The 14,729-nt window shown below is 43.8% G+C and overlaps 1 protein-coding gene across 4 annotated transcripts in view; it reads right to left on the reverse strand.

Moving 5' to 3' along the window:
* The window catches only part of LOC115109042 (GRAM domain-containing protein 2B-like), a 27,030-nt gene continuing 12,301 nt past the window's right edge, over positions 1-14,729 (reverse strand). For 3 of the 4 annotated variants that reach the window (XM_065009556.1, XM_029633598.2, XM_029633599.2), the window contains exons 2-12: positions 9,121-9,261; positions 8,919-8,979; positions 8,710-8,782; positions 8,283-8,386; positions 7,110-7,208; positions 6,673-6,813; positions 6,340-6,436; positions 5,280-5,357; positions 4,972-5,071; positions 2,714-2,817; positions 1-2,182 (exon numbers count right to left, since the gene is read on the reverse strand). In XM_065009556.1, the coding sequence (XP_064865628.1) occupies positions 2,130-2,182; positions 2,714-2,817; positions 4,972-5,071; positions 5,280-5,357; positions 6,340-6,436; positions 6,673-6,813; positions 7,110-7,208; positions 8,283-8,386; positions 8,710-8,782; positions 8,919-8,979; positions 9,121-9,261 (1,051 nt within the window). In that variant the 3' untranslated portion in view covers positions 1-2,129. Of the gene's footprint in view, positions 2,183-2,709; positions 2,818-4,971; positions 5,072-5,279; positions 5,358-6,339; positions 6,437-6,672; positions 6,814-7,109; positions 7,209-8,282; positions 8,387-8,709; positions 8,783-8,918; positions 8,980-9,120; positions 9,262-14,729 lie in introns of all 4 variants that reach the window. The other variant, XM_065009557.1, reaches the window with a different exon arrangement.

Consider the following 14,729-nt stretch of genomic DNA (forward strand, 5'->3'; position numbering starts at 1 on the left):
TTCTTGCAACAGAGGATTTATTTTTGAACAATACCAAAGCAAAATCTCACAGAGACTTTGATTTACATAGAATGCAAATAAATACAAGAATCAAATAGAATAAAAAGGACAATTATTTACAACACTTCAATAATGCAAAAGCACACATACATTGAGATTCATGCATTGTTGCCATTTGAAGACATACTACAGGTGCTGTCCACTGGTGGGGAAGGACGGCGACTGACTGTACTGCTTTGTCATGTGGGCATACATCTTTTAGCCCAACATCTGACTACAACAGTAACTACAGGATATAAGACGTCACTTCAACGTTCATGTCCCGTTAACACAGAGTACCCAGTATTGAGCTAGTCAGGCAGATTGTCGATATGTTTCAATTTGTCAGTCGGGAAAAAAACTAGTTCAAACAAAAGTCACAGATATATTGCAACAGTACAATGTGGATTGAGCATTATCTCTGTGGTGGACAAGGACAAACGCCATGCGCGTGATAACCCCCAACCCCGAGTGGTGCCGTGACCCTGAAACTGGCAGGTTGCACCCCTGAGAAGAACATAAGGTCTTAGCACCATCAAATGACTAAACTAAAGAATGAAAACGCCTGCTTCCCCACCACCTCATTCAAATTTGATGTCTTTGGATTTGGGCAGGTTCAGCTACTTTTAAAGCACCCTTGCTTGCTCACCAGAGCCATTATTTTGGCCTCTTTATTTTTTAAACAAACAATTCTCACCACAACAGACTCCATTTAAAAAACACCCACAGGTTGCTAATCCCCCCCCCCCCCACGGATAATCTTTATTGCATATTGAAATACATTTTCTAGACCACCTATTTTTTGCTTTGTTTAAAATTAGGACCTCACTAACAACGTCACTTGATAGTTAAACCTTTATGGTTCTCTCAAACAAGATGACTCAAATGTGTGCATAATATGTCAGTCAAGTGTCCGATATTCCAGACACGTGCGATAACATACAATACAGTATGTTGCCTCTTGAACAGTCCCGAAACATCTGAATCAGTGTTTGTTCTCAACAGGCCTGTCAACGACTAGAGGTTTGATTCTTTGCTTTTCACATGTCAGTTCCTTCTAAAACAGTACAGAAGTCATCAACAGATATATTAAAATCTGAACAAGACAATAGTATTGGTTTGGAATATCCAAAACTACTTTGATTTATCAAAGTAGTAGAGGAGGAAAAAAATGGACGTAGAAAATTTAACCTCTACAAAAGAGACGGCATTCAACCTGATCGTACTCTTTTTGGCACGTTGAAGATGCATACATCCCGTGAGAATCAAGGGAGTGGCCTCCAAAGCATTGATTATTAAAACAGGTTTAAATCATGCCAATGGCAGGATTAATACTGCTGATATTAAAGAGAGGAGAGGAAGAGACTTGTCAGGAGAGGAAATCAAAATGGCTGCTCTGCTAGCTGATCTGTGTAAGAGAATATATTCATTGTTATCATTATGGCCGATTACCAGAAGAATCCTTCAAGAGTACTCGCAGATGACTTAGTAGTGAAAGATTAAATACAGATCGCCTTGTGATACCTTAGTAGGAGATAAGAGTCAGTCATCTCTGTGCACTCTGCATCTTTGGCCTTGCATAGCACTTGCACCTTAAGCTAGGTGTTAAAAAAGCAAACCCAGGACTAGGCTGGAATCAAGTCGTCTGCACAGACCATATGCTCTTGAAGAGAATCTGTCAAATGGAAACGAGCACACATTCCAGAGTTCTGAGAAATTGCTTCTTGTCAATCTGATCTGAGAGCAGATTGAGTTGACTATCGCCTCCCCTCTTCAGTTGGTGCTCAGTGTGAGCCAGTTGGCTTTGGTTTCAAGTCAGACACACAGCAGGTCATTTGTGTGTGTGTCCCGTGTTGGCTTGGCTCCGCTTGCTGCGAGTCGTGGCTGGCCTGGGTCTAGCGCTCTTAAATATAGCCCTTTTGAGATACCCATCGGTCTCTGAAATCATGCAGGGAGGTGACGGGCCATCACTAGAACACCATCAAAATGTCTCCTACTTCTTCTAGGAAGAGGAAAGTATATCTTCAACACGAGAGCTCCAGTTCTCTTTTTTAGAGCGTCAACTGACACCATATTGTCACATCCTCCACTCATATGTCATCCAACATATCCTCTGTCCAATCAGGGTTATGTGTCTTTATACCTAAGAAAATGAAAGAAAGCAGTTGAGTATAATTATTTAAAAAATAAAGGCCTGAACACACCTCTTTGCGATACAAAGGGATTTAGCCTTGCATCAGCTGAGCTGCATCTCTTACGGGAATTTGAAAGTCAGAACTCTGAAAAGGGGAGGGAGAGGCAACTTGCACAACCACAAAGGGCAGATAAGATATCTTAGGTCATCAGAAGTCTCAGTTAATAATTGTCTGAAATCACACCTGTGTATAACTACAGCACAGATTTCCAGCATATGTCTCTCAGAGAGATCTTGGACCAGGCTGCTGCTCAATCTGCTTGAGCCAACTGACCAGGGCCTACCACTGTAAAGCCATCAATGATAGTTGCCTAAAGCCCATCAGAATCTGGAGCCAGGCAATGAAAATAGTCATTCTTACGTTCATATATAAAAAGGGCCAGTTTAAATTAACGAAATGACATGGTTGCTAATTGTACTGTGGTTGTGACATGTTATGTGGAGGTCATGGTATGGTTGGGTGGGGCTCGTCTTACCCACTCTGTGAGGAGAATTCAGGGAGGGCGCCTAGAGAGGTCAGCTGTTCCTCCAGAGCCACGATGCGGAGGCCGATGTACCCCGACGATAGCAGCAGCAGTACCACCCTAAAAACACAATGTTAAGTCAAACTCCCCATACACTCTCATGCAGCTTCATTTGACATCATTCAAAGTAGATATAGGTCATGCAAAATGAGTTTCCTCCAAATCTATTGTCATCGTGTGGTAGAGCATGGAGAAGAATGCCTACAGAGTATACACCTGGAAACGTGTTGGTTACCATGCCTGCAGAGTATACACCTGGAAACGTGTTGGTTACCATGCCTACAGAGTATACGCCTGGAAACGTGTTGGTTACCATGCCTGACGAGTATACGCCTGGAAACGTGTTGGTTACCATGCCTGACGAGTATACGCCTGGAAACGTGTTGGTTACCATGCTTGACGAGTATACGCCTGGAAACGTGTTGGTTACCATGCCTGACGAGTATACGCCTGGAAACGTGTTGGTTACCATGCCTGGAGTATACGCCTGTGTTGGTTACCATGCCTGCGCCTGGAAACGTGTTGGTTACCATGCCTGATATACGCCTGGAAACGTGTTGGTTACCATGCCTGACGATACGCCTGGAAACGTGTTGGTTACCATGCCTGGAAACGCCTGGAAACGTGTTGGTTACCATGCCTGACGAGTATACGCCTGGAAACGTGTTGGTTACCATGCCTGACGAGTATACGCCTGGAAACGTGTTGGTTACCATGCCTGACGAGTATACGCCTGGAAACGTGTTGGTTACCATGCCTGACGAGTATACGCCTGGAAACGTGTTGGTTACCATGCCTGCAGAGTATACGCCTGGAAACGTGTTGGTTACCATGCCTGACGAGTATACGCCTGGAAACGTGTTGGTTACCATGCCTACAGAGTATACGCCTGGAAACGTGTTGGTTACCATGCCTGACGGAGTATACGCCTGGAAACGTGTTGGTTACCATGCCTGACAGAGTATACGCCTGGAAACGTGTTGGTTACCATGCCTGACGAGTATACGCCTGGAAACGTGTTGGTTACCATGCCTGTTACGCCTGGTGTACCATGCCTGCAGAGTATACGCCTGGAAACGTGTTGGTTACCATGCCTGTTGGTTACCATGCCTGCAGAGTATACGCCTGGAAACGTGTTGGTTACCATGCCTGACGAGTATACGCCTGGAAACGTGTTGGTTACCATGCCTACAGAGTATACGCCTGGAAACGTTCTGTGAAAACGAGAGACCCTAAAGCTTATACACTCACGAATGCCATCAAACTGAGCAAACACAGAATAGGCTGCGTGTTTAGTAAATAAAGATTATTGAAGGATGAGTGTTGAAAGAGATTAATCTCACATCTCAAAATAGGGCTACTTAATGTTAGATCCCTCAATTCCAAGGCAATTATAGTCAATGAACTAATCACTGATCTTGATGTGATTGGCCTGACTGAAACATGGCTTAAGCCTGATGAATTTACTGTTTTAAATGAGGCTTCACCTCCTTGTTAGACTAGTGACCGCATCCCGCAAAGGTCGGAGGTGTTGCTAACATTTAAAAATAGCAAAAAAAAAACAAAAAAAAAGACTGCTTTTTCATCTTTTGAGCTTCTATTCATTAAATCTATGCAGCCTCTAACCCTCTGCCCCTAACCCTATTACAGGGGCAGAGTCACTGGCTTACTGGTGCTCTTCCATGCCGTCCCTAGGAGGGGTGCGTCACTTGAGTGGGTTGAGTCACTGACGTGATCTTCCCGTCTGTGTTGGCGCCCCCTTGGGTTGTGCCGTGGCGGAGATCTTTGTGGGCTATACTCGGCCTTTTCTCAGGATAGATAGTTGGTGGTTGAAGATATCCCTCTAGTGGTGTGGGGGCTGTGCTTTGGCAAAGTGGGTGGGGTTATATCCTGCCTGTTTGGCTCTGTCTAGGGGTATCGTTGGACGGGGCCACAGTGTCTCCCAACCTCTCCTGTCTCAGCCTCCAGTATTTATGCTGCAATAGTGTGCGTGTGTCGTGGGGGGGCTATGGTCAGTCTTATATCTGGAGTATTTCACCTCCCCCTCTCCCCTGAGTCCTAGGACTACCTGGTCTGATGACTCCTTGCTGTCCCCAGTCCACCTGGTCGTGCTTTGTGACTTCAGCTGATGTAAGAAGGGCTTTATAAATACATTTTGATTGAGATGTTAGAGGTCACTTACAGCAGGTTAAAGGTTATTTAGAGGTCACTTACAGTATTAGGTAGATGAAGAGAAGAGTGTTGAGGCTGCTGGCATCTCTCTGGATGAGAAGGGAGCAGGCGTTCTGTGTCACACTCCACACCCATGAGCCACCTGACCCGGAAGAGATGGAACGACACTTGGTTAACATCTGCAGGTCATCTCCAGCCTGAACGGCTTTTATTTAAAAATGGCCAAATAAAATGAAATCCACGTCAGCACACACAACAGGCTTGTCAGTGGCTCGCTGCATAAACGTTTTTGTACAGTCACGTGCATTTCTGTTTGTAAGAAAAGGAGCCAGCCGGAAACATAGACCTACGTTGCGTGTGGTCCTCTGAGGAGCTCTCTCTCTGCTGTGTGTTTATGCTCCTAGGGGTGGAGTTGCTCCCTTGAGGCACTAGGTCAGAGAAGAACAAAAGGGGGTGGGGGCATACACGTTAGTCCATCTCTGAAAACATGACCTTGGACTTTGCATATAGGAGGTCAGGTACATACACAAACAGATAACGCTGACTTGTAGCCAACTGTAAACTTTATTAGTCTACACATTAGGACGTATAGGAGAGGGTGAACATTGTGCTTAATATGAAACCTAGTCCTAGACTGAGAAACAGACCATTACTGGCCGGAGGGGAATCCTATGAAGCAAGCTACATCTACTCAGGGTTTTCTGAAACTAACCAGCTTCAGTTAGCTTCACATTCCAACTCCGGCGTCATCCGTACTAGGACGGTGGATATTGCTCATCCTACATTAAAATCTACCAGGCTGTAACTTTGCACGTGGCTAGTCAAACACAGAACTCTTCATTGAGACAATGCTGGACCATCAATCCATGAGAGACCCAGAACTCCTCATTGAGACAATGCTGGACCATAAATCCATGAGAGACCCAGAACTCCTCATTGAGACAATGCTGGACCATAAATCCATGGGAGAACCATTTTCCATTGTTGCCAAAATCAAAATGAAAGAAAATATATCTTGCAAATTCAGCAGGCTATGGTGTGAAATAGGCTTTATTTGATCATTTATGGTTAATACAGCCTTGTGTGCTCATCAATGCACAACCACATTCACCCCCCACAACTCCTATCAATAGAATAATTGTATTAAGTCATACAAAATTGCAAGAGGGAGGGAATCTGATTTCATTGGTCCTCTATTCACAGCTCAGACACTTCCTTCAGGATAAATGGAATTAGCAGGTTAGTGTTGAGGGATTTGTTGCCATAGACATGTACCTGGTTAAACCGTGACCCACTTCGTATTACTGGTTATCCCGACTTGAACTCAGAGTTGACCAAAGTTACCTCGTCAACTCCTCAAACCTGCTTCATAAAATACCACTCTGGTAATTCCAGTTAGGCTTTACTCACCTTTGTTTGGTCTGGGTGGGGGTGTGTCGAGGAAGAGCTTCGGGTCGGACCCGTCCGGCTGGTCAAAACCGTCCTCTAGACTGGACTGACTGGAGTTCTGTGAGAGAGGTCCATGGAGAGAGACAGTGAGTTAAAACCAGCTTCCAAATAGAGGCCAAAAGATCTACAGTGGAATATGAGGAAGTATCAGCAGGTTACAAAGGGCTGTCGTAGTATCTGCTGTCGTAGTATCTGCTGTCGTAGTATCTGCAGTACTGTCGCTCAGGGAAATCCATTAGGCAGACTAAAACTTTATTAAATGACATCTTTATGAATGTGAAGGTTATCACTTACCACCAGCTTGTCCTGGTCAAAACTATTCTCTGCAGAAGAGAATAGAGGGCTGCTGTTGGCACTTCCATCCTTCAGTTGAGGACACACGGACCGCAGGAGCTTGTAACACGCCTCTCGGTTCCGCAGAGACACAAACAGGTACTGAAACACACAGGAGAGACATTTAGCCTGGATGCCCTGGAACAGGCGAGGCTGCAACCGGTCACCTTCAAAATCTACCTTGTTAAATAAGCCAGTCATTAAATCAGATTCATATCTTACATGTCATCCATCAGAGGTCAATGTGTGGCACGTAACTTGTCTGATGACTTAGACGGCCCTCTATTAAATATTGATATTTAAACCACCAGTATAGATCTAATCATCTGATTAAGGTGGCAGACGAATGGTGGACAATGCACTGTTCCAATGGGACAACTGAGAAAGTGACCCCTAACCTTTTCTCCCTCAGTGGTGCGGATAGACAGGGCATTGGGCACCAGCAGGGCAGTGTTCTGTTTCTTCACAATTTGCACGCTGGTCACAGGGATCACTAACTGTAGAACAGATAAAAGAGCAACAAAACTTCACTTGATACTTACTGCATTGTGACATATGGCTTCCCCCCCCCATGACTTTAGATGTACAAAGTTAAACTAACACACTGAACTAAAATATAAACAACATGTAAACTGTTGGTCCCATGTTTCATGAGCGGAAATAAAAGATCCCAGAAATGTTCCATAAGCATGAGCTTATTTCTCTTTACATCCCTGTTAGTGAGCATTTCTTCTCTGCCAAGATAATCCACCTGACAGGTGTGGCATATCAAGAAGCTGGGGACAATAAAAAGGCCACTTTAAACATGTGCAGTGGTCGCACACAACGCCACAGATGTCTCAAATTGGGGAGCAGGAAATTGGCACGGTGACTGCAGAACTGTCCATCAGAGCTGTTGTCAGAGAATTGAATGTTCCTTTCTCTACCATAAGCCACCTCCAATGTATTTTATTTTTAAATTTGGCAGTATCGTCCAACTGGCCTCACAACCGCAGGCCACGTGTATGGCGTTGTGTGGACGAGCAGTTTGCTGACGTCAATATTGTGAACATGCCCCATGGTGGCAGTTGTATTATGGTATGGGGAAAGCATAAGCTACAGACAACGAACACAATTGTATTTTATCTATGGCCATGTGAATGCATAGATATTGTGATGAGATCCTGAGGCCCATTGTTTAAGGCATTTGTGACCGACGGATACATATCTCTATTCCTAGTCATATGAAATCTATAGATTAGGGCCGAATGAATTGACTGATTTCCTCATAAACTGTAACTCAGTAAAAATCTGAAATTGTTGCATGTTGTGTTTATATTTTTGTTCAGTATATAAATAAACTGTGTGTTAAACATTAGCACGCCATTGGGAAAGATATGTAGACATATCTCCATTAGCTAGTAATAGGACTTCTAAACTGTCCATTGACAAATAGGACAAAGTTCAAACCATGTTGTTTAACTGAACAGCCCAGTCCATATTCCACACAGAACAGCCTACTGCTATGCCATGGAGAGAAAATATACAGACGAACAATCAAGGGTCAGGGTCGCCCATCAAGGGTTGCTTACCTTGGTGTCCTTGAGCAGCACAGAGGAGTGGAAGCACGCGTGAAGCTTGGTGACATAGAGCCTGCCGTGGTAGAGCACCTCCTTCTGCAGGGCACAGATGTATGCTGGGGGAGAGAGGGAGGACATAGGAAGCGTTAGTTACAAAAGTCCTGGCAGCGTGATGACACACAGCAAGCACTGTCAGTCAGCGTGGGTAAAGGCCAAAATGACTGCCAGGTAAATCATTGTCAGTTACTATGGCCCCTGCAGATTCACTTAACCTTGCCATCGTTTGAACGATTAGTTTAAAACATATTTTTTTAAGTCACCGCCCATGTTTTTGTGATTTAGGACTTTGAAAAGCATGACATGACTATTTGGCACAGGCGTCACATGGTCGTTTGGAGAGTCACCATTGGCCACCGATAATATTCAAAACTTCACTTACCATGTTGCAAGTCTTCAGTCTCTGGAATGTCAGGAAACAGCTTGTGGAATGTTTTGTTGTGCTTTATAAAACTCTGTAGAACAGAAGAGGAAAAGCTTACTGAATTGACCATGTTAAAAGTACCGAGTAGTCTTGGACACCTGATAAAGCAGTGGAGTATAGCTATCCCAACCACAAACAGTGTCAAAAGGTCAGAGGAGTGAACGTACACTTTGTGAACCGATGCTTGCAGTCCTCTCCAAACTTCTGTCCACATCGAACGTCCGAGACCTGTGGGAGACAGAGATCATCAGCATGATGTTACTGGCTTTAGCAGGTTGCTGACAGTCACACAGAGGCCTTAGCTTCAAAGAGACTATGAAAGGCCCAAGTCTTTGAGTGTACATGGTTGCACAGGGTCAGTGTAGTTACCTGACAGGGGCTTGTCTGGTGAAAGTTTTGCTCTGCTGCAGCAGCTCCAGTTGGGTCTCCTCCAGACTGAAGGGTTTCCTGGTCTTCTCCAGCGTCTTACTCTCCTTCTTCACAGACAGTCCTCCGCTCTCCACCTGGTAGCTGGAAGAGAGGACCAGAAGGGTTCAGTGACAGGGCAAAATAGATCAACCAAAGCACCCATCAATCTTAAGCCACTGATGTAAGAGAGACAACATATACATCTATTTTCTAACGCGCCAATTGTAATTAGACTTGACAATTGTCAAACCACGAAGTATCGAATATGAATATTATGTAATGAAGAGCTGCTTTCCAAACATGGCGTCTAGCCTGAATTCCTTCAGAGGGCTGCCTTAAATACAAGCCATTAAGATGGATATGAATATTTCAGCCACTGGGAGACAACAAGTTCATTGTGAAACGAGAGAAAAGATCTTTATGATGAGTGGAAAAGGTGACCCTTTTTCTGTAGCCTGAATTATCATATCAGTCATATCACACACTGTGACAAGTCTGCAAGGTGCTAGCTAGTAAACCACAACATTCTGGTAAACACAGCAAAGCAAGGTGATTGGCGACTAGCTTCCTTGTAGGCAAATCATATGGGTGATTCTCATGAAACCAGGTTCAAAAGATGCACTATGCTGAAATCCCCCCGCCATTTCCTGGTTGCTAAAATTAGTTTGCGACAAAACAAGCAAGTATAGTGTAGATAATCATTGTACCATCTAAACCACTGCAAAAAAATAATTTCCATAACCCAAAAAATTGTATTCTCAGTTGGTGTGCAAAACAGAAAGTAGAAGACCCAAAAACCAAACTTTAGACCAGGGAGCATAGAAATAGCACAGAGAACAGACATACTGCTTCTTAGACTGGCTTCCGATGAGAATGACAGATCTAGACAGTTATATATTGAGGCGTTTCACTATGGCAGTAGTAAATTGAGTTAGAAAACCCATGATGCATCTGCCAAAAATCAAATATCACTCTGAAGAATAAGAGGTCTCGTTTTAAATACATTTGACCATTTTTTTTTACAAACATTTTCACCCCAAAAAAATTCTCATTACTGAAATGTCATGATTAAAATGGTTGGAGAATTTTACTTTAGAAAACCCTAACAATAGGTTGCTGTAGTTTGTCCATGAATCATATTTTTTATTTTTTATTAATAGTAGAAGTTTACATTAAAACTAATACGTATTACGTAAAATGCGTCTGGACATTACTAATTACCGTAACACTTTTTCAAGTTACTGTAAAAAAATGTATTTAAAAAAGTTACTCACCCATGATGCATAAAATCTAGGAGTAGTCATCCTCACAAATGTCTTGACTTATAGGCCTTCATAATTAGGTTCTTACTCTCGAATACCCCCTTTACGACACTTCACCTTCTCATTACCAAAATGACTAAAAAGTACTTTTACATTTATTTATTTTTTTACTTACCATTACCTTACAAACACAGAGGCATGAATGGGCTTTAGTAGTCGGGTCAATTGTTTGCTGATTCATAATGGCTGTCTCCTATTATTTGCAGATTGAAGGGCCTCATTGCAAAAAAAAAAAACATTTTTAGGTCAGTTTTGGCAAGTAGAACCTTAATCTTGGTAACGATAATAAGCCAATCCTTATTTTTTATTTCACCTTTATTTAATCATGTAAATGAGAACTTGTTCTCAACTGGCCTACAACTGCGACCTGGTCAAGATAAAACAAATCAGTGTGACAAAAAAAACAAGAGTTACACGTGGGATGAACAAAAGCACAGTCAATAACATAATAGAAAAATCCATATACAGTGTAAGGAGGTAAGGCAATAAATAGGCCATAGTAGCGAAGTAATTCACAATTCAACGGCTCAGACACAAGAGGTATGTGGCAGGGTCTATAGTCAATCACGGATTACAAAAAGAAAACCAGCCCCGTCGCGAACCAGGATGTCTTGCTCCCAGACAGACTAAATAACTTTTTTGCCCGCTTTGAGGACAATACAGTGCCACTGACACGGCCCGCAACTAAAACCTGCGGACCCTCCTTCACTGCAGCCGACGTGAGTAAAATATTTAAACGTGTCAACCCTCGCAAGGCTGCAGGCCCAGACGGCATCCCCAGCCGCGTCCTCAGAGCATGCGCAGACCAGCTGGCTGGTGTGTTTACGGACATATTCAATCAATCCTTATCCCAGTCTGCTGTTCCCACATGCTTCAAGAGGGCCACCATTGTCCCTGTTCCCAAGAAAGATAAGGTAACTGAGCTAAACGACTTCCGTCATCATGAAGTGCTTTGAGAGACTAGTCAAGGACCATATCACCTCCACCCTACCTGACACCCTAGACCCACTCCAATTTGCTTACCGCCCAAATAGGTCCACAGACGACGCAATCTCAACCACACTGCACACTGCCCTAACCCATCTGGACAAGAGGAATACCTTTGTGAGAATGCTGTTCATCGACTACAGCTCAGCATTTAACACCATAGTACCCTCAAAACTCGTCATCAAGCTCGAGACCCTGGGTCTCGACCCCGCCCTGTGCAACTGGGTACTGGACTTCCTGACGGGCCGCCCCCAGGTGGTGAGGGTAGGTAACAACATCTCCACCCCGCTGATCCTCAACACTGGGGCCCCACAAGGGTGTGTTTCTGAGCCCTCTCCTGTACTCCCTGTTCACCCACGACTGCGTGGCCATGCACGCCTCCAACTCAATCATCAAGTTTGCGGACGACACTACAGTGGTAGGCTTGATTACCAACAACGACGAGACGGCCCACAGGGAGGAGGTGAGGGCCCTCGGAGTGTGGTGTCAGGAAAATGATCTCACACTCAACATCAACAAAACGAGATGATTGTGGACTTCAGGAAACAGCAGAGGGAGCACCCCCCTATCCACAGATGGGACAGTAGTGGAGAGGGTAGTAAGTTTTAAGTTCCTCGGCATACACATCACAGACAAACTGAATTGGTCCACTCACACTGACAGCGTCGTGAAGAAGGCGCAGCAGCGCCTCTTCAACCTCAGAAGGTTGAAGAAATTTGGTTTGTCACCAAAAGCACTCAAACTTTTACAGATGCACAATCGAGAGCATCCGGTCAGGCTGTATCACCGCCTGGTACGGCAACTGCTCCGCCCACAACCGCAAGGCTTTCCAGAGGGTAGTGAGGTCTGCACAACGCATCACCGGGGGCAAACTACCTGCCCTCCAGGACACCTACACCACCCGATGTCACAGGAAGGCCATAAAGATCATCAAGGACAACAACCACCCGAGCCACTGCCTGTTCACCCCGCTATCTTCCAGAAGGCGAGGTCAGTACAGGTGCATCAAAGCTGGGACCGAGAGACTGAAAAACAGCTTCTATCTCAAGGCCATCAGACTGTTAAACAGCCACCACTAACATTGAGTGGCTGCTGCCAACACACTGACTCAACTCCAGCCACTTTAATAATGAGAATTGATGAAAAATATATCACTAGCCACTTTAAACAATGCTACTTAATATAATAATGTTTACATACCGTACATTACTCATCTCATATGTATATACACTGTACTCGATACCATCTACTGATTCTTGCCTATGCCGTTCTGTACCATCACTCATTCATATATCTTTATGTACATATTCTTTATCCCTTTACACGTGTGTATAAGGTAGTAGTTGTGGAATTGTTAGGTTAGATTACTCGTTGGTTATTACTGCATTGTCGGAACTAGAAGCACAAGCATTTCACTACACCCGCATTAACATCTGCTAACCACGTGTATGTGACAAATACATTTGATTTGATTACAATTTAGCAAATGAACACTGTGTGATAGATGTGCAGATGCTGATGTGCAAGTAGAAATACTGGTGTGCAAAAGAGCAAAAAAAAGTTTAAAACAATATGGGGATGAGGTAGGTAGTTGGATGGGCTATTTACAGATGGGCTGTGTGCAGCAATCGGTAAGCTGCTCAGATAGCTGATGCTTAAAGTCAGTGAGGGAGTTATAGGTCTCTAACTCCAGCGATTTTTACAATTCGTTCCAGTCATTGGCAGCAGAGAACTGGAAGGAAAGGTGGCCAAAGGTGTTGGCTTTGGGGATGACCAGTGAAATATACCTACTGGAGCGCGTGCTACAGGTGGTTGTTGTTATGGTGGCCCGTGAGCTGAGAAGGCAGAGCTTTGCCTAGTAAAGACTTACAGATGGCCTGGAGCCAGTGGGTCTGGCGACGAATATGTAGCGAGGGCCAGCCGACGAGAGCATACAGGTCGCAGTGGTATATGGGTCTTTGGTGACAAAACAGATGGCACTGTGATAGCAAATTGGATGTACTCTGAGTAGAGTGTTGGAGGCTCTTTTGTAAACGACATCGCCAAAGTCGAGGATCGGTAGGATAGTAAGTTTTACGAGGATGTTTGGCAGCGTGAGTGAAGGAGGCTTTGTTGCAAAATAGGAAGCAGATTCTATATTTAATTTTGGATTGGAGATGCTTAATTGGAGTCTGGAAGGAGAGTTTACAGTGTAGCCAGACACCTAGGTATTTGTAGTTGTCCACATATTCTAAGTCAGAACCGTCCAGAGAAGTGATGCTAGGTCGGGCAGGCGGGTGCGGGCAGCGAACGGTTGAAAAGCATGCATTTAGTTTTACTAGCGTTTAACAGTGTCCAAGAAGGGCCATCTGTATCCAAAATGGTGTCGTCTGCGTAGAGGTGGATCAAGGAATCACCCACAGCAAGAGCGACATCGTTGATATATACAGAGAAGAGAGGTATAATTAATTACTAGGACCACTGCTTACACCCATTGCATAGAGTTCTCTTGTAAACCAGTTATTTGATTAAGGAGGGGTTGTCAAGAAATATGGGTGTATAAACCCCATGTACAGTGGGTACCGTAAGTATTCACCTCCCTTGAATGTTCACATTTGGTTGCGTTACGAAGTGGGATTGAAATGGATTGGTGACTTTTTGTCATTGATGTAGACAAAACAGGCTACTCCATCATGTCAAAGGGAAAATAAAATAAAACAAATGTTTACAAAATTAATTTAAAAAATTAAAAAGTATTCACATACTATTATTTATTCACTAAATTAGTTCAGGAGTAAAATGTGGCTTAACAAATTCACATAATAAGTTTATATTGAATCACTTTGTTAAATAAGGGTTGACTTGATTTTTAATTACTTCCTCCATAAACTCATAAAAAAAGAAACGTCCCTTTTTCAGGACCCTTTCAAAGATATTTGGATATTTACGAATTAACTTCACAGATCTTCATTGTAAAGGGTTTAAACACAGTTTCCCATGCTTGTTCAATGAACCATAAACAATGAATGAACATGCGCCCGTGGAACGGTCATTAAGACACTAACAGCTTACAGACAGTAGGCAATTAAGGTCAGTTATGAAAACCTAGGACACCAGAGGCCTTTCTACTGACTCTGAAAAACACCAAAAGAAAGATGCCCAGTGTCCCTGCTCATCTGCATGTGGCCAGGGCAGTAAATTGTAATGTACATACTGTGAGACGCCTAAGACAGAGCTACAGGGAGACAGGACGGACAGCTGATCGTCCTCGCAGTGGCAGAC

This window comes from Oncorhynchus nerka, linkage group LG25 (genome assembly GCF_034236695.1).
Source record: "Oncorhynchus nerka isolate Pitt River linkage group LG25, Oner_Uvic_2.0, whole genome shotgun sequence".
In the NCBI taxonomy this organism is placed as follows: Eukaryota; Metazoa; Chordata; class Actinopteri; order Salmoniformes; family Salmonidae; genus Oncorhynchus; species Oncorhynchus nerka.